Source organism: Nylanderia fulva, unplaced genomic scaffold (genome assembly GCF_048542155.1).
Source record: "Nylanderia fulva isolate GAGA-0341 unplaced genomic scaffold, ASM4854215v1 Scaffold9, whole genome shotgun sequence".
NCBI lineage: Eukaryota > Metazoa > Arthropoda > Insecta > Hymenoptera > Formicidae > Nylanderia > Nylanderia fulva.
Window position 1 is genome coordinate 2,032,632 of NW_028191026.1, and position 26,862 is coordinate 2,059,493.

General features: G+C 35.1%; 1 protein-coding gene across 1 annotated transcript in view; it reads right to left on the reverse strand.

The window, feature by feature from the left end:
* Rat1 (5'-3' exoribonuclease 2 Rat1) overlaps positions 1–26,862 on the reverse strand; it is a 33,155-nt gene that overhangs the window by 1,607 nt on the left and 4,686 nt on the right. Inside the window, exons 10-16 of the mRNA XM_029322953.2 lie at positions 26,662–26,830; positions 26,503–26,592; positions 26,178–26,334; positions 25,745–25,973; positions 25,119–25,325; positions 23,974–24,053; positions 223–422 (exon numbers count right to left, since the gene is read on the reverse strand). Coding sequence (XP_029178786.2) covers positions 223–422; positions 23,974–24,053; positions 25,119–25,325; positions 25,745–25,973; positions 26,178–26,334; positions 26,503–26,592; positions 26,662–26,830 — 1,132 coding nt within the window. The remainder of the gene's footprint in view (positions 1–222; positions 423–23,973; positions 24,054–25,118; positions 25,326–25,744; positions 25,974–26,177; positions 26,335–26,502; positions 26,593–26,661; positions 26,831–26,862) is intronic.

Sequence of the window (26,862 nt, forward strand, 5' to 3'; positions counted from 1 at the left end):
TTTTCTATCTTTTTCTTTCACTACCTGTATCTCTATCATTACAATTATTTAAAGTTGAAACTTCGAAGAAATAAGCTTCATTATTTTTAAATCTTTTCTGATTTTTCACTTTAAAAAGACACACATATAATTAAAAAAAAAAATAATAAAGATATGGAGAACCAGATTGAGAAACAGATCATATACATATATCGAAATGCAATAAAAGGGAAAAAGACATACCCCTTGACTCTGATATCCCTGCTGCGTGTTCTGATAATTATTTCGCGCCTGATGATGATTATTATAATTGCGCTGTTGCTGATACTCGTAAGGCGACTGATTGAAATTCGGCGGACCATAATTGGGCCATGGTCCGCGAGTCTGACTCGAACTGGCGCTATTGTAACCGTATCTTGACTGGTAGTCACCGCTTCGATAACCTGGAAACAAATGTTGGTACATTGAATACAAGAAAGAGATCTATATCATATACACAAATTAAATAATATATTAAATAATATATTATTAATATTAGTTTGCGCGCCGAATTAGCAGCGAGGTTATTCCGAATAATTAACATAGGCGAGACAGGCGGAAAAGGGAGACGGACAGGCGCAATATAGGCCGCCTCTAGATGAATAGGAGCGTGCCGGCGCGTGTCTTCAGTTTCTAGAATAATATGCAGCGTGTGTGCGTCAGGACTCGGAGCAACGTCACTGGATAAGCGCCCGCGCGTTGACGTGCACCGTGAAACGTCATAATAGCCCGTCGTTAATAACGGATTTTCGAAAGCACACTTTGGGAACGGGGTGTACACACTAAGGTAGGTAGGTAGATACGGCGTCATTAATGCCTGCCTCACTTTCGGCTTGGGTATTTCTAGGATCGAATGCACCCAGTGTTTAAGTCATAATTCAACATCCATTTATACGCATATTTTTTTCTCCTCTATTTTATAATATAATATATAATTTATTTTAGTTATTTAAAGAGCTTTTGGGAAAAATTATGTGTATTTTTCTGCGTCTTTAATTTATTTTGTCGCACAGAACTATAGCATATAGGTTTCCCATATCACACGTGTTATTAACTATGCGCAGAAATTATTCTGAAAATTATGGTAATCATGGGATAATATGGTAAAGAATTTTATAAGAATTTCTCTGACTAATATTTTAACCACAATAAAAATATTAATATTTACTAATTAGAAATAAAATATATTCGATTAATTGTACATAAATATTTTTTATTGTGATTAATATTAATCAGAGAAATTTTTATAAAATTCCTTCAATATCATATTGTCCCACGATTTTCAGAGTAAATTCTAAGAGAAAATTCTCTCCTCTCTTCTCTTTTATTATATAATAAAAAATCACTTGTTTTAATTATTTCGAGTAAAAATTTACATATACATTTTCAACTTATTTTTCCATACCACACACGTGTTACTTATCGGAAACTGTATGCTATATAAAATACACTTACACTAAATCTATATTTATATGTCAAAAGAGGAAAGATTATTCTTATTCCGTGTCGAATAAAAAAAATGTCATTGTATAACGTTACGTGTGCAATATTGCGCTCTATCTTAACATCGTCACTCGCGAATGTGTAGTATTGTATATATACTCGCCTCTCGAACCAGTCAAAATCCTCTCTCGCGAGTCGACAGAAAAATTGGAGAGAAGCGAGAGTTATAATGATCGCGCTGACAAAAGGACAAAACCGTTCCCCGCCGCGTCGTGGTCCACGTACAGCCTCCCGTTTGAATATTTATAACTCGCTTTCGAATTGCGAGTCGATGCTTTATGAGAGGCCGCAGAGGGAAATCCGGAATAAGAGAAAGCATTGCGAAAGCGCGAGGGTGGGAGACGGTTTGTTTGATGTGTCACCCGCGGATGGAAATCAATTTTTAATTGAATTGATTGCGCACGCCACGCGTATACGTTCTCCAATCGATCCTCGAGTAGATCTTACCACGATAGAATTTTTATTTCACCCTCTTAATTACGCAAAGATAAGTACTTAATATAACGTATCGCAAAATTAAAAAATTACGATGACAAACAAATCTCTCGCGACTGTCTGAAAAATTTCTCGCAGAAATTTCGAGGAAGAAAATTCACTCAATATTTCATAAACATGCAGCAACAAATATGTACGATTATTACTGATTTTGTATGTAATTCTGAATACTACACGGTGAAAATTTTCTCCTAGAATTTACTCTGAAAATCATGATAATCAAGGGACAATATATTGGAATTGATTAATATTTACCATAATAAAAAATATGTACCTACGTGATAAATTTTACTATCGAACATATTTTATATCTTATTGTGGTAAACATTAATATTTTTTATCGTGACAAATATTAATCAGAATAACTCTTATAAAATTCTTCCAATATTTTCCCATGATTATCGCAATTTTAATCAGGGTAAATTTTAAGAGAAAATTTTCTTAATTATATTCGAAATCTTACTATTTTAATCACAGCAAAATGAACGAGAAAAGTGAGTGTTTCGACTGAAGATGAGTGAAACACTTGCTGATCTCCGGTGTATTTGAATCAATGACATTTTCACCGATTATATTAAGAGAGTTCGATGGGGACCAGCAGACAGCAGCAGTTACGCGCAAATAAGTGGCGTAACTCTTTAACCCCCGGGATTTTCAGCGACTGCGGCGTACAAAGGCTATCACTGACGCACGATAATCGTATAGTTTGGCTCAATCGAGCTCGTAATAGGAGGCGGCAAACACACTGTCGATATCATCGAAGAGGGGATGATCTCTCTCGCACGTTTGAATACTATATATTATAGACTACCGTTTCTATATCAGAAAGTGTATGTAAGTGTGTGTGTATGCGTTTCCCTTTTACTCTCCCCCGCCGTTACTTCCCATTCTTTCGCGGCAACAATAACAACCCCCTGTAGATTCCAGACGGCCCGTCCGACCCCCACGATAATCCTCACCCACAGCCCTCGATAGAGGAAAGGAAGGAGGGTTTAACAGTTTACACGTCGGATCATCCCTCGTTATTGTTGCGTTTATCATAATAACGCACCCCGCTCGCGCGTTCCAACCCTGTCGAGAATCAAATTCGTAATCGTACCACGTGATCAGGTATTGTCAATTAGATCTTCGGGATATTTCGAATATATTAATTAGAAAATATTTCGGGGAATTTATTTTGAATCGCGTCAGCGTAATGCGCGCCCCTACTTTTAAGATAAAAAAATGGACCGAAATTCAAAATTAATTAAACGTCTATTAAGCTCCTTCATTTCAACTCTATCGCGAATCATATTCGTAATCGTATATTAATTAGAAAATATTTTAGGGAATTTATTTCAAATCGCGTCATTGGAATGCACGCCTATATTTTTAAGCTAAAAAAATAGAGAAAAATTAAAAATTAATTCAACTTCTGTCAAGCCTATTACCTTGAAAAATAAAAGTAAAATTTTCCCTCGGTTTTTCTTTAGTTATCCCGTCCGCGACTTCTCGAATTAAACAAATGTATACAAAATTACATCAATATAAAAAATCATGTGTATATCATTTTTAAGTCTTTGATCTTATATTGCAAAATTTTCTCTGCGGTTTGATCAAGATTGGCAAAGATTTTATTTCGCAATTATTATCACCTTATTAAAAAAAATAGAAATAATAACTTTGAAATATAAATCGTCGATATGCATACAGCTGAGCGAAAGTCATTGAAAATCGAGGAAATGACGAGCGTCCAGTTAGATGGAGCTTTGGGCAAAAGCGAAATTGTATTGGAAACCAGACTTAGGGGGAGGGAAAAAAGTGATGGAGAGAGGAAGAGAGAGAAACGATTCTCGTTCATATGTGTATACGGTACGGGTATTGGATTGGATTGGATTGCCGCGTCAGCAGTACAAACACTCAAAACCTCGATGTGGGTCGGCCTCTCCCTGTTCCTGTTTCAAACTGAAATTACACTTTCCCGTCGACCTGCCACGTCGCATAGCTTCGTTTTCTCTCTCTCTTTAGCGAATGCATCGAGAGAGAAAAAAAGAGAGAGATATCGTGCTTATAAATAGCATTGGCGGACTAAAAGCTCTATCTACCCCTTATTCTTCTCGATTCTTTATCCAGCTTGAGCTTTCTTTACGCATCTTTTCTATAGTAATCGTAACGTAATAAATTAGCTATTCCTCAAATACGGGGATGATTAGCTTAAGATTATTTCAGAATATTTTTTGAAAATAAATTTCGCCTCGCAATTTTGAAGAATAAAACGATTTGGAAATGTAAAATAAAAAATTCCAGCTCAATTTGATGTATTTGACAAGATTACAGTATACATATTTTTTTTCAAAAACATTCATCAATATTTTTTTAATTTTACATTCAAAATAAATATAGTTAAATAAAGTGTCACATTTTGAATTGCTTTCGATGTAAATAAAATTTCGATGAAATTATATATATTTGCAAAGCGAAGCTTTTTCATTTCAACGCGTGGATCAAAAAGTATCGATTAAGAAAAGAAATTAATAAAAATCCATCTTCCTCTCTTCTTTCGCCCGTAAGAAAAATGTTATTTTTATTATATGAACGAAGAGTCAAAAAGATTGTCATTTTCAGCAAAAAACATATTGATCTTAGTAACATATAAACAACAATTTCCGGAAAATTGGATGTCGATAACCTTGACATCCGTCTTTTCTTCTTAGAAATCTTCCTCTTGTGCAAACATTCCTATCAAACAATTCTCCCGGTTTTATATGCTTATATGGTGGGTGTAGATAAACATTGTACAACATGTGTGTAAGTAAAAGGTAAGACTACGTAAATGTTCTCCCCTTTCTCTCCATCTTGTCCTCTATTTACGATAGATTAGCGTCTTTTATCGACAAGATACGAATTAAGCAGACTTTCCATGACTATCATATATCCTTAATGGAAACTAATAGAGCAGTGAGAAGGGAAGCAAAAAAATGCATCGGTGCTTTCGGAAGATGCTGCTTCATTAAAATTGCGCTTCTTACTATGTAATTCGACAATCCAAAGTCGACTTGTCAATTTCTCGTGGAACTCGATCGACGGAAACTTACGTAAGGGAAGAGAGCAAAAGGGGTGGGAAAGGAGATGAAAGGTGAAAAAGAGAGAGCCCGCATGGAACTACCTGGTTGCAGGAACAATGCGTACACGTTTCTCCCCCATAAAACTCACCACCCAGTACAAGATGGCGCCACCAACGGGCCAAAGTACCACTCGGGCGATTTCCGGTGGCTTTGTTCCGCCCACCAGGCAGGGAACGAGAGAAGATGAGGGACGAAGCCGGAGGAAAGGGATGAAGAGGAAGGGAGGGATCGATGGAACTCGAGGCTGAAGGCGCGCCTTTGAGGCTTTGCGCCGCGTGTTCGCGATGCGTGTGTGCAAAATATTAAAAAAAAAAAAAAAAAAAAAAAACGAAAAAAGAAAAGACCTTTCTTCTATGAAGCCAGTTAGTCAGGCGGCCAATAATTTTTCCGCCACCATTTCCCTCTTCCCGAAGTGTGCATTGGATCCCATCTCCTTTCGTACTAATTGTGACGTAGATTTTTCTTTTTTTCCTATTTTTTTCTCGTTCTTTCGCGTAGGAAACTTTTGCACCACCTGGGGAAGAAACGAACAGCGGGTCGCGTGACTCTATTTTCTTCTACGTGTATTCTTCCATCTTTTCTCACCCCCTTAGTCGCCTACTTCTTCTAGTTGGCAACGATAATGGAGGCGGCTCTCCTAGACGCCTCGATGAGCCAGTCGACGAAACGAAATGAGACGAGAGCGACATTTATTCCCAACGACTCTTACGAGGCTCTCCTCTCTTCTCCTTTTCATTTCTTCCGTATTTCTTCTCTTCTTCCTCTCATTTGTATTTTTCTATAATTCTTCAAGAAAAGACTTGGCGCGCGTACATCATTATTTTTATATTTACAAAAATGGCCGTTTATATAAAAAATTTACGTTTCAGTTTGATGACGAGAAACAGTCGTGACGCTACCATATTTAAAAAAATTAATGGACGAAACGCCGTATAAATAACGTTAATTCTTGATTCTCTAGCTGCGGATATCGATCCCCTCGAAATCTGTGTAGGTATATATAAATTCTACGTGAAAAGCAGGCGATATATATATATGTATTTACCGAAACTAAAGCGCGTGCACGTGCTTTATAGCGTTGTGTTTATTTCATCGGGCGAGCGCAATTTGATGGCGAAACAACGATTTCAAAAGCTGTATCTGCTAAAATGTTCGATGCCGTTTGTCGAAACAATTCAATCTACGGCTCGATGAGCTTTTGGGAATCAGCAAAACCGAAACTCGAGTGCGGAAAAGCTCCGATTTCCAACCGGCTCGTGAGTATTCAGCGGAGCTTTCCAATTACGCGTTTCGATATCGATGGCAGGGACGAGTCGTGATGCTGCACGAAAGAGATGACCGGAGGATGACCGCCTCTCGCATTCTATATGTGACCGATTCTGTCAACATTTAACTGCAGCCATTGTTCATCGAAGCACAATGTATGGTTTCACTCCGCGTCGAGTCGAGACATTTTTCTCCTATATACTCTAGATCTCAATTTTCAATCTACCACATTTTTATTTTGATATCGATCCTATTTAATTTATAAGCTTCTCTTTTCAATCCCTAAGTGGAAAAATGTCCGTGTCGAAAACATTTTTAATATTATATATGTATAAACAAGTATTATATATGTAAAACAATGGTATAATCATGGACAATATGGTATTGGAAGGATTTTATAAGAATTTCTCTGATTAATATTTATCACAATAAAAAATATTAATCAGAATAATTCTTATAAAATTCTTCCAATATTTTCCCATCATTACCATAATTTTCAGGGTAAATTCTACGAGAAAATTCCATGTACAAAATGTTGAAGGTGCGGAATTTTGCGAGCAATTCGATTTAGCGACGCATGGTTTCGCGAACGCGTTTCCAGCATTTTGCCTCGACGTCGCGACGCGAAAAGTATTCGAGTAGTAAGCAACGTAAGCTAGGGGGATGAAGGGGAGAGACGGAGGACCACGGACGGAGGAGAGCGAGATAAAAAGAGGGAGGATCGGAAGAGAAGGAGAAACACTTGACCCTCTGCTTGGCTGGCTGCCGTACACAGCTGATCTCGATGCTGCGCCAGCAAATCCCCACACAACGTACGTTAATAAACGCAGTCGGGAGATTGTGTTGGTGTAACTTGGTCGTCCATGCGATCTCGTTCTCCTTCCTTCTCATTTTCCCTCTTTCTCTCTCTCTCTCTCCTTCGCCATTCCTCTCTATAATATTTTACATCTCGCCAACTAATCCTTCTACGTCATTTTCGTTTTGTTTTCCGTTTCTTCGAGCATTCCTACTACTCTTGCTCCAAGTTCCGCATTGTCGCTTTGTGTCGCTTGACACGACTCCTCTCTTCCAACTTAATTCCCTTCACTTCTCATCCGCTCTATCTCACATATTTTTATTTTAGATTTATTTTAGAAATCAAACACCTATAAACATAAAAAAATTGGAGTTGAGAATAGAAGCAGAATTTTGAGTTCTTGCTTTTATTTGGGATACTTGTAACTCAAGAACTATAGAATTCATAAACATAATATTAATAGTATAGAAATAAAATTTCGACTATCACATATTTACGACATGAACAACTGTCATGAATTTTACTCTAAATATATAATAATCAAATTAATTAAAAAAAAGTATGTTATAAATACATATATATAGTGCAGAATTTACATCACGTTCCTAAATCCCGCGATTCCTGTGTATCCCGCATTCGTTCTCCCATTTCATCTCGCGTTTGCGCGCGCATATAAAAGTATGTAGGTACGTACCCTTCTCGTGTATACGACCGAAGTACACAACACACCATAGAGGCACGTTTATGGGGGAGCGATTCGGAAGAAAGGGTGGCCGACGCGCGAGTATAGCGTGTTGACTCTCGCGAACATGCGCCGTTCCTAATTTATTTGCCATTTTACAAGGGGGAACCGGATTCTTCATTCTCGATATATGTATATCAGTCACGAGATCGACGATTTTTTCTGACATTAGATGTTTAACTTTCATCGGATACGGATACTTTGATCCATTCGAGATTGAGGTGATACGCGGAGCAAATCGGGGTAAATTCTTCGATTTTTTAGGTTTTCCTGATTAATTTTCAAATTTAATTACAAAGATATAAAGTATTAAAAAATGATGTCCAAAATACTAAAAAATACATTAACCGATAATAAAGATCGAAAGATAATTTTGGAGTTGAATTTCTCTGACTTTAAAAAGAAACGATAACGATAACTAACGACGAATTTACGCAAGACTGGTAGAGAGTTAATCGATAGAGAGATGCTAGTTTATTTTCTTCATTACATGTCGTATGTCGAAAAGGCCCGGGACCATTGGGGGCTTTCATCCGGAAAGAAGTTGGAAAGAGCTCGAAGCGCAATGAATGACTCGATGACGCTTATCTTTGGCACCGAAATTCTGGCTTGCTGGCAAACGCGAAAGAGACACAACTCGGTGGCAGAGCCGTGTCAGAGGCGACCAATAAATTTATCGAGCGGGTGTTGGCATGGAGACTGCCGGACAGAGCTCGGTCGGATGGTCCGGAGGGTGATGAGAGGGCTCTTGAGAATCCTCCATGAGACCATCACGGAGAAATTGGAGGCAGCCACCGGCACCCATGGCCTAGGAGAAGGAAGAGACAGGGAGAGGTAGGGAGAGAAGAGACGTGCTCGAAGGTAAACTGTACGTAGGTGTTCAAAAGTGTGTGTGTGTGTGTTTGTGTGTATGAGAGAGGAAGAGGAAGAAGAGGTAGGATATCGATTCCTCGCGGTGATCCAATCAACGATGGCGCCTTATCTGACGCCTTTACGGGCGCTTTAACTTAGCTCCCATTGGCGATGATACGTTCATCTCTGCTGTGAATAATTTTCAATCGCAGGCCTGTACAATCGATGGATCAATAATAGTCGAGAGTTGCGAGATTAAACGTGGAATTTGACACGTAACGTTTTGTCTGTTTATACATGAAGGGAATTTTCTCGTAGAATTTAGCCTGAAAATCGTGGTAATCGTGGGGAAATATGGAATTTTATGAGTTTCTCCGATTAATAAAAAATATTCTAAAAAAATATTATGTAGGTGGTGAAATTAATCGAACGTATTTTTTACATCTTATTGTGGTTGTAGATGTTAATATTTTGCCATGATTTTTTCAGGGTAAATTCTAAGAAAAAATTTTTTCCGTGTATACTAAATTAGAAGTCTAACGTAATTGAAGTTTATAAAATGACTTATCCTCGCAAACTTTGACACAAATTTAAGATTGAGTCTATAATAATAGTTTCAATATATAATTCGAGTCAAGATAGAACTGGAATTAGTATAAAGACAAAGATTATTTTATAAAATAATTCGAGTCGAAATTTTACTTCTATTTTGTACAAGTTTTCTCAAATAAGCAGTAAACAGTTTCCTATTTTTAGATATTTAAAAAAGGGATCTTTCACTAAATTATACATTAAATAGGTTTAAAGGAGAATAATTTGACTGCTTAAAGCATCAAAAAATAGAGATGTTAGTTTGAAAATTGATATTGAAAGTAGGAGAAAAGTTTTGCTTTTCTTAAAAAAATTTCTTAAAAAAACGAAAGTTGAAAAATTAAAAGAACGTAACTTATAAAATAAGATAAAGCTCAATTTTTTAAATTAAAAGATTAAATTAATTGAGAAATATGAAAGCATCTGAGCAATAATATCGAATATTTATATTGAATATTTAGAATCAATGAAACTAATTTAATTTCTCGTATTTACGAAAAGCAAACACTTAGAGATGGCTCTTACATTCTATTTTTTTATACATATCTTAATGCAAAGTAAATGAAATGTCGAAATTCACTTTCTGACAACCTTAATCTTTAACATTTTTATAGGCAGAATGGAGAGGTGACGTTTCCCAATTTGTGTCTCGCGCAGCCGATATTTTTATCGTTTGCGAGACAGAAAAAGGCGAATATCGGAAATTGGACGAGCAAGGGAAGAAGAGAAGAGAAAGGAGAGATGTATTTTCCATAGTTAGTTACAGCTGACTCGCTTGGCCGCTCTCTAGATTGAGCCGATTGCGCCGATTCGAATCTCGCTGTCATCGTATATATATCGGCGTTTTTAATATGCAATAGCGCTGGGAAAAAAAATGTGATACGCTCTTACATTTCGTGAATATCACAACTCGTTGCGCAAAAAATACAACCGAGGGATAAATGACAGTTCACATGCAGTATTTTCGAATCAAAGCTTCTGTTCCTTCATTATTATATAATATTAAATTATGACATCAAGAATCATTTGTGAATTTTGTTCACTATTATAGAAAAAACTGCTCTATTTCGTCAGAGACACGTTTTTAATTTAAAGTTTGAAGCTGTAATAAAAGGAGAGAAGTGTTGTATATTTATATATCTCTTTCGCGCCTAGCTACAATTTTCTCGATTAAATTGAGAACTCTTATTATAGGGTAGCTAATTTAGGATTGATTACGTTGGAGGATTTGTCAAGTAAAGAAAAAAGAAGCAGTATGCAAAAACGGACATCGCATTTTAATTGTGTCATTTTATGCATTAAATGCATCGAAAATATGGATTTTCCCCGATTGGAGCGACACTCTGCGCGATATCACTTGAAACATTCAGTGTTGAATCCACTTGTCGCCATTGATATAGCACCACAGGCAGAATGTACAAAATTCTGATTGGGATTGTGAATTTTGACTCATTTTTTCTACTTTTTTTATTATTTTATTTGCTTCTAACTCGTTTTTCATTTCGAATCTTTAAAATATCTCATCTGTGATATTAAAATTCGCAATATTGGCAAACAAGCGTTTCAGCATATCTGATATTGAGACATTCGTTATAATTAGCTATATAAATTTATTTTATACAAACGCCGAATTATTTTTTTCCAAAGGAAAGTTAGAGGAAGAATACATAGCGGAACGTAAACGAAAAAAAGAAAACCAAAATAATATACATAATATAATATAAAAAAAGAGAGAAACACGAAAGGGTAAGACGTTCATGTAGGAACGAGTGCATGGACGAAGAGGAAGAGGAAGAAGAAGAGAGAATAGTCCTTATACAGCAAGGACCCCGGGATACCGGCAAGGAGTATCCTAGAATTGTCGAGGATACTTCACTCCCATCGCCCTCTTTTTCGTGCCCCTTCCGCGAGAGACTCATTCCTTCTCTACGTCTCTCTTTCCCGGTTGTAAATATGCTCTGCTCCGTCCCGCTCAGTGGATTTATTCCTCGCAAAGGGAATCGTCGTCGTCTCTTACAAACGCTACGTCGCGAGAAGGGGCACCGTCGACCAAGGGGGTTCCTTTTTCTCTCTCTCTCTTTCTCCCTCTTCCTTCTAAGGGGATTTAGGCGCGGCTCGTTTCTTCTCTCTTTCTCCGTCACCCTCGTTTTATGCGCCGCAAGATCTTCGTACTCTCGGATTGCGAAATCAAGGGCTCTTCGAGGAGCCTAAAGTAGTTGAACGTGTAGGTGCGCTCGCGCGGGAACTTTTGCCTCCTCTACATCGAAATAATCATCCATTTCTCTCCTTAGGATGATTCCCGAGCTAATGAAATTCATCGACGCGTCCGCCGCTTCACGCATTATCATTCTCTTATATCGCGATGATACTATGCTTATAGTATATAGTATAGATAACATAAATTTCTAAACGGGATTTTTTCCTCTATCAGAGTCCAGCAGACTCAATGAAAAAAATTCCCTGACTTTTTAATATTATTTTTTCCAAATATATTATTTGCATAGATATCTATATGATAAATCAATTAAATGTTAAATCATGAAATCCTTGAGATATTTTTGTCAACAATAAAAAGGTTCAGAAGTTAAAAAAACAAAAATTTAAATCAATTATACAAACCTGCATTATAACTTTTTTATTTATATTATATCAAATTTTTTAGTTTCGTCTCTATCAAACACATTGGAATAAAATAACACGACGATGAAAATATAAATTAACGAACACGCTGTAGATAAATCGCTTTTTAACAACACAGAAAATTAGCGTGCTGGGCGTCAAGGAAAAGTTTATATTTATTTAATAAAAAATTTCAAATTATTGAGACAAATGTAGAATAATGTAAAAAATCCAGATAAAAATAGTAAAATTTCCTGACTCTTCCCTGACAAGTCCAGATTTATAAAATTCCCTGACAACGCTCGGTTTTCCAGATTTCCCTGACCGCGAGACACCCTGTCTATTATTTATTATCGTTACTTTAAATTTAATTTTTCAGAGATAAATTTAGAAAAAAAAAGATCTTATTCGTATTAAACGATCTCTTTCTGAGAACGAAGCGCGATCCGATCTGGACCGCAGAAATGCCGAGGAGAGAATCCGCTTTCCCCGGAAAGATTCCGCGGCGCTAGACCAATAAAACACGGGCCATCCCCATCGCACACGATCGTTAGCTCGAGTTCTCGAATGATACGAAGAAACTGGATCCTTCAGGAATGGGACGATAGGTCAACAAGTCGAGGCGACCAAAGATCACTTCCCCGAGGTACCCGAAGGACCTGACCGAGAAGAGATCTTCTACCTAGCCATGACGACTTAAAGAAACCCGATACGATTTGCGAGATTCCGAACGTATCTCGGATACCAAATTTCAAGTACGCATTTGTATGGCATTTCACACTTCCGATGACGGAGGAGACTCGGCGATACATCCCCATTTTCGACCTCAAGTTCCTCCTTTATGGATTATTCTATAGAATTTTATTTAGATAGAAATTAAAGCTCCTGTTTTATATAAATGATAAAATTTTCCACTTAAAAACTGTGAACAAATTTCGACAAAACTATTGTTCAAGTAGTTTCAAAAGAGAGTGATTAAAATAGAGATTAAAATATAAAAGAAACAATGCAAGGATAGTTCTCAAGAACACAAAATCGAGGCATTCTTATAATGCAAAAAATTTGACAGCATTTAAAAGTAGAATTGAAATACAATTATTTAGTAAGATTAATTTAAAAAAAAATAAAATTATCTATACTTTTTATATCGTGAGTGACATTTGATTCATCGAATATATGTATATATACATATATATACACTCTTATTGCGGAAAGTGGATTTGAAAGCTGTCGAGAGGAACGTTATTGTCCGGCTAGTGTACGTGAAAAAAAAATCGCTCACCGCGGCGGCGCCTACAAAAATCCGATTCGCCGGATGATCCTCACCGTTTGCTATGGGAGGGCACAATAGAGGAGATTGAGAGAGTGGTGAAAACTGAAGAAGGGGCGGGAGAAAAAAGAAACCCCGAATTCTTACTCCACAATCTTCTATCTCTCCCTCTCTCGTTGTTCCTTCACTTCGTGCGGAAATGAGGTGGAAAACCGCATCCTCCGGGGATCGACTCACCTTTTCTTTACTTTCCACGAGGATACTAACGTCGGATTTCGAGCACCACTGCGGTTTCCCGATATTTCAAACGTGTCCGAATCACGAAGCGGATTCCCGAGGCAACCGAGCGCGAGAAAGTTGCGTTGAATAAAAAAAAAAGAAAAAAAACGCCTCGTTTATCACACTGTCAAAATTCCGCGAGCCAAGAAAACATAAATATAATTGGGAGAAATAAAATATATACTATGCAGTCATCGTCTAGAATTTTAATTGATTTTACATTTACATAGAAATTGAGTTTTTACATCGTATCTCAAATGCACAGTAAATAAACCAACAATTTCCTATTTAGAAGTTTTGAAGAAGAGCTTTCGGTAAAACTATAGATTAAATCATTTCAAAAGAGTGATCTGCCTGCTTAAAATATCAAAGCAGGTGTTATATTGAAAATTGAGATCAAAAATAGTAGAAAAATTGCAAGTAGTACGAAATGCAGCTTGAAAAAATAGCGAAGAGTAAAAGAAAAGGTTCTCAATAATTATAAAAAAAAATGTATGAAAAATTCAACACAAAACTTAAAAAGAGTTTAATATGCAAAAGTTTTTTTTTCTAACAATGACCTTTAATAGAAGCGTTTTCCAACGCTTATCGAATTTTTTTTTTATTCAAAATGAAATTTCCTATTCCAAGGGTATAGTGTCCTCGCGTTTGATTACGTTCTATAGAGCTTTTTTTATCGTGAAAACGAGTGCGCGTACCGAGGGGCGCGAGAGCTCGTCGACATTTTTGAATTAATCTCATTCGACTGCTCCCTTTATGTGCGATAGGCTCTCCCTCATATATCCCGTGGCGAACCGCTTCGTGGCTTCAAGGTTAATTGGAATAAAAGCGAAAGAGGAAAGAGTACGAAAGGCCGAAAGAAAAAGCAGGATGCTGAGAATAGGAGCGGATCGTAAAGACGACGAGTTTTTCTTACAGCTCGCCGAATCGCTCGCGAGATTTTTTTTTTTTTCGTATCGAGATGTAATAAGGATGCTAACTCCAAGAAACGTCTAGAAAATTGAAATCACTGAATGAGATCGAGCACATATGCTCGAATCGCAAACAGTAAAGCCTTAAAAAAAACTTGTCAAATTATATTAATTTATTATAATTATTATTTAACTTATATTACTTTTTCAATTTTTATCTAAACCATGTAATGTATGTTCAATCAAGTTTTAAGAAACGAACGCATGTGACAGCCTCTATTTCCTAAATCTCCTGTTCTAAGAAACAGAAGTATGATTTATACAGTCGTGCCCCAAGATTAAGCATATGTTTACGTAATAACAGAATAAACGATTAATACTTAAATTCAGATCGTCAGTTTGTAATATCGCAACGTTTGTTCAGATTCTCGAGATTCTTGCGAAAAGAAGAGAGGATCGTGCGGGAGAATAAAGAAAAGGAAATTAGAGAGAGAAAGAAAGAGAGGGTGCGGAACAGGTGTACGCTTGATCCCAAGCAGGCTTGTCCTTTCATGATCTCTCGGAAATACGAACCATTTACCTTTACGCGGGCATTACACGAGAAGAAGAAGCGAGAGGGAGATTCATTCACTGAAAGCACGAATTTCAGTCTCCCTTCACTCTGCCTCCTCCCTGATTCTCAAGTAAACTATGGTAAACAGACTAGCCCCAATTACCGAAAACGCATTCGCTTTTTCGAGTCAGATCATGAGGATGTAATTCGAAACGACGTGACGTGTGTGAAACCGGAAGTCAACATGACAAGAAATGACCACGTGACACGACACGATCCGATAGGAACGTTGACTGAAATATTTTTCGGGTTGTAATAATGGCCGACGAACGAGATAATAGTCCGTCAGTTCTAAATAATAGAAAATTTTATCGATACTAACATATATGCAAAATCTTATGACTTAATTCGGAAGATACATAAAAATAAAGTTCAACAAATTTTTAATTGTATATTGCATATATTTTAACATAATGAAATATATTAAAATGATTAAAAATTTGTTCAAAAATTCTATTACATTTTATCATATTAAATTTGTTTTAATAATTTGTCATTTTATTCATCCTTCAAATTAAAATTACAAAACTTTATATATGACACATATGTGACATATATATATATATATACCAAAATATCGTGATTTTATCGGAACTTCAAGTCAATTGATTGAAAAATACTAATTCTATAGATTTTTTATATTAAAGATGTTTGTTTTAAATAAATGCATTCTTAACCCGTAGCCACAGGGAAGAAACTTAATTCTGTTCAGCCACTAGAAATTGCTCTGACCCTTTACGACATACAAATCGAAATCGTGTACCGATGCTTTAATAGAATTTCATGCTTATCGAGAACTGGACGTGTCAAGGGAGAGGGTAATCTTTTCTGCCGGACGTGAAGTTCGGTCAGGCGAGGAATTGATAATCAAAGCAATCCGGCTAAAAGGATCGATTGAAGTAAAAAAAGCCATTAGATTCGAACATTACATCTCTTGAGCGAGGCATGTTTGAAAATCAGGTATTTCGAACAAATACAAGGTATTTAAAATAGAAGATAATAAAACGTACATCATTTTATCGATTCTCTTAACACAGAGAATATTAGCCGATTGCTTTTGATTTAATACAGAGATCTTCCTTCTTTTGATCTAAAGTAGAGAAATAAATTGAGAGAAAAAAATGGGAAAAATAACATCAAATTCATATCTTATTAAATTAGCATATAAATAATTGTCGTTCAATATTTCGCTCCAAGAAAATTTCTAGCTACAGAAGATAGCCACATATTAGTTTTCAATTTTATCAAAGTTGTAATACAAACTACGACATTCAATTTTAATTTACGCACAAGATTGCATAGATGCGTAAAAAAAATTAATTAATTTTTGTAACATCAAGATTGAACTTTCGAAATTTCTTCAAATTGAAAATTTTCAGTTACCCTTTTCTTTCGGATCAAGATAATATCTTCATCCGTTTCGAGTCGCGACGAAATCACGAATGCCATTATCTATCTTCCCCTCATCGCGACACTCGAGCTCTTAAGCAAAAAAATGTCATCTTTGACAAAGCCGAACACAAGTAGTCGTATGTATCCTTAAGTGACAGCGGTGCTTCCACGCTAATGAGGCGCGGCGTAATTAGTGAGACTGTCTACCGGATGGAGTCTTCACGAGAGAGAAAGAGGAGGAGAGGAGAGAGAGAGTGTGCAAATCTCTCTCGACACCCTGAGTCGCTCACTCACCCCTCGTTCTTCACGCATCCTCAAGCCATACCGCAATTTCTTGTCGCATAGATAGGAAAATATGCGTTACCGATGCTGCAAAAACTCAACTATCGTTCCTCCAAAAAAAAAGGAAGGTAAATATTGCTAACGCAATATATCTCGAGACTATAAAATTTTTTACAGACTGGAGAATATACTTTTTTGCTCCATATGTATGCTGTTAAACGCGAATCAATGCAGCTGCAATGACAGACTAGATAAATAACATTTAATAGTCACGTAAAAGCTACAATGAATAAAAATACTAAAATAAAAATTAGAATTTACCCCGATAATTATGGTAATTGTATATGGTATATTGGAAGAATTTTATGAGTTTTTCTGATTAATATTTTTACCACAATAAAAAATATTAATATCTACTACAATAAGATATAAAATATGTTCGACTAATTTTACTGTATACATATTAATATTTTTATGATTGACTATCATGATTTTCATGATAAATTCTAAGAGAAAATTCTCTCCGCGTACTTAATTATGGATTGTCTGTTAAGAGAGTTTCATATAAAACCTCGAATTTTTTGATCGACATATACCTTATAAATCTATATTTTTCTTTCTCCCAACCGAAGCAAATAATTCTTGCGCGGAGAGAAGTTGAAAAGATCGGCGAGAGAGCGATGCGAGAGTTAGTTTCTATTAAAGCTATTCACACAGACATCGGTGCATCACGCAGACAAAATAGCTGGACCCTTCTCTCTCTCTCTTTCAATGGACTCTGACGAATTCACGGAGGGTTCGCGCTTTCCGATGCGTGGTTACGGTGGGTGGGTGAGCTCGCGAGGGCGGAAAGGCCGATTTAGAGCACAATGCGGCTCAATGCCGAGGAAATTAGCCGCGGCGCTGCCGGTGACGCCCCGTCATCCCCATACCACGAAAAGCAAGCCTCATGCCTTATATGTCCCCGGCTCTCTTTCGGGGTATTTATCGTCCATCGACTAATTTATATCGCGCCTGCGATATCATCGGCGATCATCGAGATACGTCCCGTTCTAAGCCAGCTTGTTGCGACTGACCTTATATGACGATACAAGAGATATCGATAATTTCTGCTTCTAGATTAATAAATATATATTGTAAGTAAAATTTTTGAAGAAAAATTGACTTGTATAAAAATAATAGAGCTGCACAGAGAGAATTTTCTCTTAGAATTTACTCTGAAAATTAATATGGTAATTGTGGGACAATTATGATATTGAAAGAATTTTATAAGAATTTTTCTGATTAATATTTTTATTGCAATAAAAAATATTAATATCTATCGCAATAAAATATAAAATTTACTAGGTACACTTATTAATATCTTTTATTGTGATAAATATTAATAAGAGAAATTCTTATAAAATTTTTCCAATGCCATATTGTGTCCCACGATTATCATGATTTTCGGTGCAAATTCTAAAAGAAAATTCTCCCCGTGTGTCTATGTAAAAAAAACTGTACTCTAAAATATTTCTTTTTTATTATTCATAAAATTATATAAAAATATTGAAAAGTGAATATCTGAGAAAAAATTTAATATATTTATGCGTCAGAATATATATAAAGAGAAAGAAAATACGAACATTAGAAATGTAAAAATAAAGACTGGAACGTATGTACTTGGAATCAAAATGCTTGGCAAAAATTATATATGCACATCTATGAATCAAAGAGATTGTACATACTACATACAATATAACGAGATTGACAGATCCCGTTAATATAATTGAAATTTTATTGGCCATGAAATCGCCTGTATTGTATTACGTTGTAAGTGGCCCGAAACGCGCTATCCTCGTACAACGTAACTCTTTGATAAAAACCAAGTCAATGGCGATTAAATTTCTGCCTGTCTTTGGCGTCAAGGATTATCAAATGTTCCTCTCATTGCCATCTCGAGGCGAGGGTCAAAAGAGAACCGTAGACATTGACTGCCTCTCTCTGCGAAGGGATAAATTCGTCATTGCACGCGTAGGTGAATGGGGCCCCCGTCTTTAATGGGGATCCTATGATGCGCAGGTAGATAAACGTATACCGTGAATAGAGGCCGCGGTTGAATAAACGGTTAAAGAAGAAACGGTAAAGAAGAGAAGACGCGCACCTTTCGTCCTATCTCATTTTATTTTGCGCGAGTCTCCCTTTCTCTCTTCTTTTTCTTTTAAAATTCTTCACGCGTGTATAATACTTATATATACGCGGCGCGTATATCCGTTTTCCAGTAAGTTAATATTGAAAAGTATGTGGCTCTGCAATTATTTCTTGCATTCTCCCCAACTTGGCAAAACACGCTTATTAAAAGCATGCAAAAACCGTTTAAAGAAACGGCAAAAATTTTGTACAATAAAAGACAATCTCATATTTCGTGTATAACATTTCATTGATTACTGTTTTGTAGATTTAATCAATCTTCAATATTTGCCAGAAAATACTAATGACAAATTCGAGATTCATGTGAGGGGGATTTATAACAAAAGGAGTAGATTCGTAACAAGTGACAAATTTTTCTAACAATGAGAAAGAATTTTTTTGCGAGTCTTAGATATATTTTAGAATTATTCCTCACTGAAAAATTATAAGATTATTTTGTAACAAACCAGATAATAAAAAAAAAATAATTTTGATAAAAAAATTAAATAAAAAATAATTTTATTATATCAAACGTTATAAATCGTATCCGATGGCGACACATGTTTAAACGATACGTTGTTAAAGCAAGAAAAAAATAACATTCTCTAAAAAAGTAAAATTAATGATCAACATGATAGATATGACGTGATAGAATAACGTGTTTCATCTCTAGGACAAATTAAAAAAAAAAAATGATTTTTATCAGATCCATATAATAACGCTTTTTATCAAGAATATATTCTAAAAAAATTAATGTATCCTAAACTAGAATTCGATTATACCAAAAGACGATATAATATAATTATTTCCATCTTCAATTATATTAATCCAATTTTTAATTGATGGATAAAATTCACATCAATTTCGCTTTATGACATAATATACTATGATTGTTTTTATCGCTCCTTTTTAGAATCCCCGTAGTTGTGTGCGTGAAGTTGACATTTCATTTTGTCGAAACTCATAAATAATTAAAAGTGCTAACTTTATTTACAAAATTATTAAGTATAAATTAAGTACATAATTTTAATTCTCTAATTTCTATCCCCTAATTGTACATACCAAAAATGATATAAAAACTGTTTTAAAAAAATAGAACCCTCGAAAATCGATTGACAATTCACCTTTAAATTCGTAAATATGTATTTTTTCAAGTAAAATAATTATTTAAAAAATTTTTTCATTGTTTTAATTATGAGAACTCTTTAGAAAGGTATTGTATATGCCAAAAATATGACAACTGGTTTAGAATAAGCAGAACTATCGAAAATATACTGGAGTTTCACCTCGACGTCAATATTTCTTTTACTTTCAAAATGCAGAACTCTTCTTAGAACTCATGTAGAGTTATAAATCTTTTTAATTCTGATAACTGCTGATAAAGAAAATGTCATAGAACAAAGTGAGACACTACGTAAAATTGGCACTTTGTTTTAAGATATTTTCGTTGCTTTATTAGCCTGAACTATTTGTTTAAACTATCAGGAACTTATCAGGAACTGTAGAACTTGTAAATAAAGTTAGCACTTTTAATTATTTATAAGTTTCCACAAAATGAGACGGCAAGTTCACGCACACCCCGTAGTTGGCTCTTCTTAGGGAAGCGAGACGTATATCGAAAGAGTTAAAAGATATAATTTCGAGAACTTTGCCGGGGTTCAAGATGAAACTACCGTATCGCCGGCGTCTTTTCACGGTAGCTCTACAGATCCGGGGACTCGTCTTATGCTCGGTTTCTACACGATTCGAGCCTCTGCTGCTGCTGCTGCTACACGAGTGTTTGCAGTCCACTTGAAACCAGTCCCGGACGAACAAGAGCGCGCGCGCGTGCATGTAAATGTGTGTGTGTTTGTGTGCGTACGCACATAGAGGAAAAGAGAGAGATGGACACAGAGATGAAAGTAAACGAAGATATAACACCGAGGCCAGAAAGGTTGCTTAATTTATCTAACGAGGGCTCCCTGCACCTGTCATCTGAACGCGGAGATGGACGAATGAACCAAGTATGACCATCTTCCTCCCCCTTTTCCTCTTTCCATAATAATATTCCATCCTTTCCTAGGAGATACCGTTTATTTGTTTACTCGCCTACGTCATCTATCTAACATCGCACGGTTGCGCATATCGGGTTAATAATGCATGATGTGATTAAATTTGCGGCACTGCTTAAGAAACTTTCGCGCAAGGGCACTTTCAAGAGAATATAATAATTTTTTTTACTATCCGTATATATTTAGGAACAAGTCAGACCAAAGAAATTACGAAAATAAAACGAGCGATATCTATATCATTATTAAATAATGAGATATGGAGAGATTTTTTTATAGTTCGCAAAAATTTTGAATAAACATTAATTCTAAATATAGTGGAAATAATAATTTGATTATTTTGGAAATGACATCTTCATCATTAAAGAAATAAATAAAATTATCTAGAAATATACTTCGCATTATACTTAAAATTAAAAATACAAAATTGATCACTGCACATAAAACAGGTAAAAATAAATTTTGCTAAAATATTAATTTTTTTTCTAAATTCAAACTGGAAGTATAAAAATATAATATAAGTATTAACATCTTTGCGATTAAGTTCCAACTAATGAATTAATTAATTAAAAACTTTGTGATTTTTAATTTTTAAGAAATAATATTGTTTTAAAATAAAATTAAGAACGATCTACGAAGATGAAAATGCGAGCTTCTTAGGTTTTTCACGGAAAGACCATTTCGTATCCGCGACACTTACTCTCTCGAGGGTTCGGCTCTTGTCTGTGCGTGGCATTTACTCCCCTCGGTAAATCAATCACACACATTCATCGTACCCCTATGTAACGTTTTGTTTTTATGCTGGCGCATAAAGACAATCGATAGATAAGATTTGAGACACAACAAACTACAAAAATGAGATATAAATGAGCTATTATACGAATAAAATAATTACGAGAAATAAATATAATTTAAAGTTGGAGCAACGAAAATAAAATTATCGAATCAGATAGGAATAAAATGGACCAAATATTTTGCCTCCAAACCTTCTTTCTGATCATAAACGTTTGATATCTGAGAAGCAATATATTTTCAAATGGTTTCAAATTTGCAAAGTAAGAATAAACGACTTCCTCAAATATTTGACAGAATATTCAGAAAACTGCGCATATTATCTTACCATCTATTATAAAAATTTATTTACTCAACGTAAGATTTTTCTAAGCCAAACATCATCGCACAGTTTGCGCAATAAATAAATTACTGCAAAATAAAATATCGACCTTTTTTTTTCTTTTAATTATATTCTCATTTTTGCCCGTATTCCGGGATTAACAATAGCTAGATGAGCGAACGCGGATCTGGAAACGCGACGAAGATAGAAGAGCGAAAGGGGCGAGGAAGTGGTGGATGCCGGGGTTAGAGGTAGGGGCACGTCTGCTAATTGGATAATTATGGAGTGCGCTGCGTTTGTTTTATAATTGGGCGCAACCCGGGGAACCGTCGACAACGTGCCAAACAACAAAACGGCCGGAGTCACGCTCTACGTGACGAACTACCCTCGGAGCTAATCCAGGGAACCGAAGGGCCCCCTTCGATGCGCTTCGCGCGTCCCACCCCCACCTCATCCGGTCTCCCGCCACCCTTCCTCACCCTCATCCTCTCTGCAGCCAAGCTCCAGCACCACCCTTGTCTCGCCGATTCATCGTTTGTCCATCCAACGACGAACTCACCACCCATTTCGTGACTACGACGACGCGAAGAAACGGCGCGCGTTCTGGTCTCACCCCCCGAGAAAAGGGGAAAAAGGTAGTAAATATAAATATACAACCCAATTTCGCTCAGAGATTATCTTACGGAAATTTTCTTTTTTTTTTACATTAAATAAATTTCCTCGAGAAATGTGCTCTTTTAAATTTAGAGAGGGTGCGCAATAAACAAATGTTTTCATCATCAAATAAGGATAATCATTAGCATAAAATGTTATCATCTCGCGCACCGAAGCTATTTTAGCTAATTAAATGCTTTTCAACGAATGTTTCTAACATCAAGTGACGCATAATAAGTGTTTGATCAGTGTTAAACAATGCTTTTGATCATTGTTAAACAATGCTTTTTTTCTAGATGTTATTTTTTAATTGATGATACTGAGATAATTGAAATTGCAATATACTATAGTCTCTTCTTCCTTTCTTATTTTATTATTTTATAAATATAAAAAATATCTCTAATTAGGTATTTTAAATTATTTTTAGACTTTTCATTGAAGTTTTCATTCAAGTCTAATTAAATAAAACCTACGCGTATCGTGAAAAGAAAATAAATGACTCTAATAGACAGCAGCGAGAAAACAATTTGCGTAAAAAATCCGGAGAAATCGCACACTTTAATTTCGCGATTCTTCTAATTTTAGTGTTGTCAGAGGAGAACAAGGGATGAAACAAGTAGTGAGAGAAACTGGTTCCAGTTAGAAAACGATTGACTGACTGATTGCGAAACGCTCTTTCGTTAGGGTCGCCACGCGTGAACCTTCTCTCTCTTTCTCAGTCTCTTCCTCTTTCTCTCTCTTCGACCCTCCAATTCAATCCCTTCCCGTACTCGTGCAGCAAAGTTCCCTCTCAGCATATAAACACGTCCCGCGTATCACCTACCTACCTATCTACCTACGCCAAAAGTCTCGACGACCTGTCATCGATCGATACATCATCCCCTTTCAATCTCCGAGCAAAATTGGCCAAATAAAATAGCGTAATATGTCTTCATAATATAGCTTAAACTAGCAGTTTTATCAAATTTCTATTTCAGGGGATTTATATTTTTTTCTACTGCATTTATTAGGCATTTTTAGATCAGACGCATCGTATTCATCGATAAAAATCCTACAGTGCATTATAACTTAGAGTTATGTTTCTAAAAATTAATGAAAATTGGAAATGATATCGATGTTACATCGATAAAGAGCCATTTATATTATCACTTCATCACATGTTTCCTTTTATACTTTTACGTGTCTCTTAGGTCACTGACTGAATATGTGATCCTGATATGAGTTAGTATGCATATGTATAAGAATAGTGACTTACCATGATATTGTGACTGATATAGATTCACTGGTGGAGGAACACTCGCATATGCTGGCGGTCTGTTGTGATTTGTATGATGCCTGCAAATATAAATTTTATTTGTTAGAATGTTTTATTATATTTAACATTATATCAATACAATAGTATAACAAGATATATTCCAATGAAACACAATATTTTTCTCTAATTAGCATTTACAACAATTAAAAGAATGTTTTTTTATGTGTCGATGTGTATGTGAATAATAATCTATACAAGTATATAATAAATATTAATACTAGTTTTTATATTTTGTATAATATGCATTATTAAATATATATGTTAAATATATTTAAAATTTAATTTTTTACTTTTATTATTTATACTATTATTTTGCTTTTTACTTTTATATCTTGACATAAAATAATATTTAAAAATAATCTTAACATTTAATCTTTAATTATTTTCAATTTATTATTATCAAGACAATTGTATCAGTCTTTGTAAAAATTAAATCATTTATATACACATAATCAGAATTCTTAAATTTCTGAATTTAAGAATTCCAAAAAGATCTTAATACATGATAACGATATTTTTAGACTTTGGATTATACGCAAATTGCATATTTGTTACTTTTTGCATATTCTACGAGAGTATTAATAATATGAATAAATTGTTTTCAATGAATTAATATTAATTAGTTGAAAACATTATTTGTTCACATTATTAATGCTTTCGTTGAATATACAAAAAGTAATGAATATGCAATTTGCATATAATCCAAAGTTTAGTCATTTTATTCATCATTATAATAAAAAATAGCAATACACACATAAAATAGTCTTTTCACAAAGACATGCTTTGCATTCTATGATTGTAATGACCATATAAGTTATACAAAATTTACAAGAAAATTTAAATTTATTAGTTAAAAAAAAAGCACCTAATCTTTCTTTAACATTAAATAGGATTCTTAACAAAATTCTTCATTATGTAATCTGACGAAATATAATTGTAGAATTTCGAGAAATAAGTATAGAAATTGAAATTTTGAAATTCATCTATCACATTATATGGGGGGAGGAAGAGGAGAGGTAAGAAGGGGAGGGGGTGTTTACAATATTCATGATATATAACTTAATTGCAATAATGATGATACTTACTCGACCATTCTGTGTCCTGCCTGTCCTAACGAAGCGGACTGCGTAGATCGAGTGAAACCGATTTGCGGCTTCCACTGGTTCCCATTATTGCGATTCATAGCCTCGAAATCTTGCGGTTTCAAAACGCGCGGCGGTTCTTTAGCCCCTTTCAGTTTACGAGCGAGGAAAACATGACTGCTACTGTATTTAGGATCCCGGTATTTGACACTATTCGAAATAAATACATATTTCTAAAGAAAATGTCCACAAAACTATAATTACGCTAAATAATATTACGGTTTTAGTTAACGATACAGCGGGATACGAATAACTATTATACAAGATGGCGGCCAAAGAAAATTTTTGAATGAGAAAAATGGCGCCAATTTTTGAATTCATCGATTGATCAATCGCACGAATTAAAAAACTCGCCAAAGTTTTTCAATACCCAATCGTCACATATTTGTGCAAATGCAATTGCACTGTCAAAAGCGTAACATTAATTAATTATAACTGCGCGTCATTTAATAATATAATACATAGAATGACATTAGCGTTGATAAAAATATGCAATAAGAAATAACTATCCGTATCCTACTGTATTTGTATTATATATTTTCGTTTATAATAAAAAAATATATACGAACCAATAGACCTTATTATTCCTAACTGGCAAACCTCTGACAGGTGAAGGCAATGTGCCTCCGTCACTCACACAATCATCTGCTAAAAGTACAGTGCCTCGCATACCATCTATGCTTATTTCAACCTCATTATTAGATCCTACGTGATTCGTATATAAACCTTTTATAAAATTATAATTGCTGTTCCCTAGTCCGATGTACAGTCTGTCATCACCGCGAATGTTTCTCTTCTCTAAAAATAACAATGTAATATTAATTTAACAAGATCGATACAACGCTAGCAAGCTTCAATGCAACACTTATATAAAATTTCTCTTTCTGTACTAGTATCTTCGAAACTCATGATTCAAAAAATTATACAATAGATTAACATTAATTTTGGAAACAATATTAGTTGAAACGAAATTACATTAAAATGTACTTTGATATCACTCACTTTCAGCTTCTGTTAAGCTATCATAATGTGGCGCCAAAGCTTTGAATAATCTTTTTTCATCAACAAATGGAAGCAGAGCTACGCCCTGCCATGCAAATTTCTTTCCATTTAAGTCAATTTTAAAATCTTCTGGATAAAAGTCGATAATATGAGATTTCTGTAAATAAATAAAAATAGGATAAAAATATATATACATATAAGAAACATTCTAAAATCACAAAGATTGACACATAGTTTGCCAAGTTATGAATTTGATTGTAACAACAGACTGATATGTTTTTATACTATCATGCTTTTCAATCATTCCTCTAATTGTTATACATACTGGATCGATCATTAATTTTGCCCATGGTACAGGTACATGTTTTCTACTAGCAGCAGGAAATACACCCATCAATTGCTCTAATGGACGAAACTGCAACAAAACATCATTAAATCATGAGCTAGATATGCAGAAATACATTTATATTTTGCCAAAACTTACTGGTATAGTATCTTTCTCGAATTCTGTAGAGAGACCACCAATGTTAATAAAATCGCTTGCAAATGGTGCATAGTGATAAGGGAAATACCATCTCCACGACGCGCAACCTTGATAATAATATCGCAAGACCCAACATAAACCACGTACGTATTGCAAAGCGACGTTATTCCTAGAAACAAACAAGTAAATGATTATGTGTAG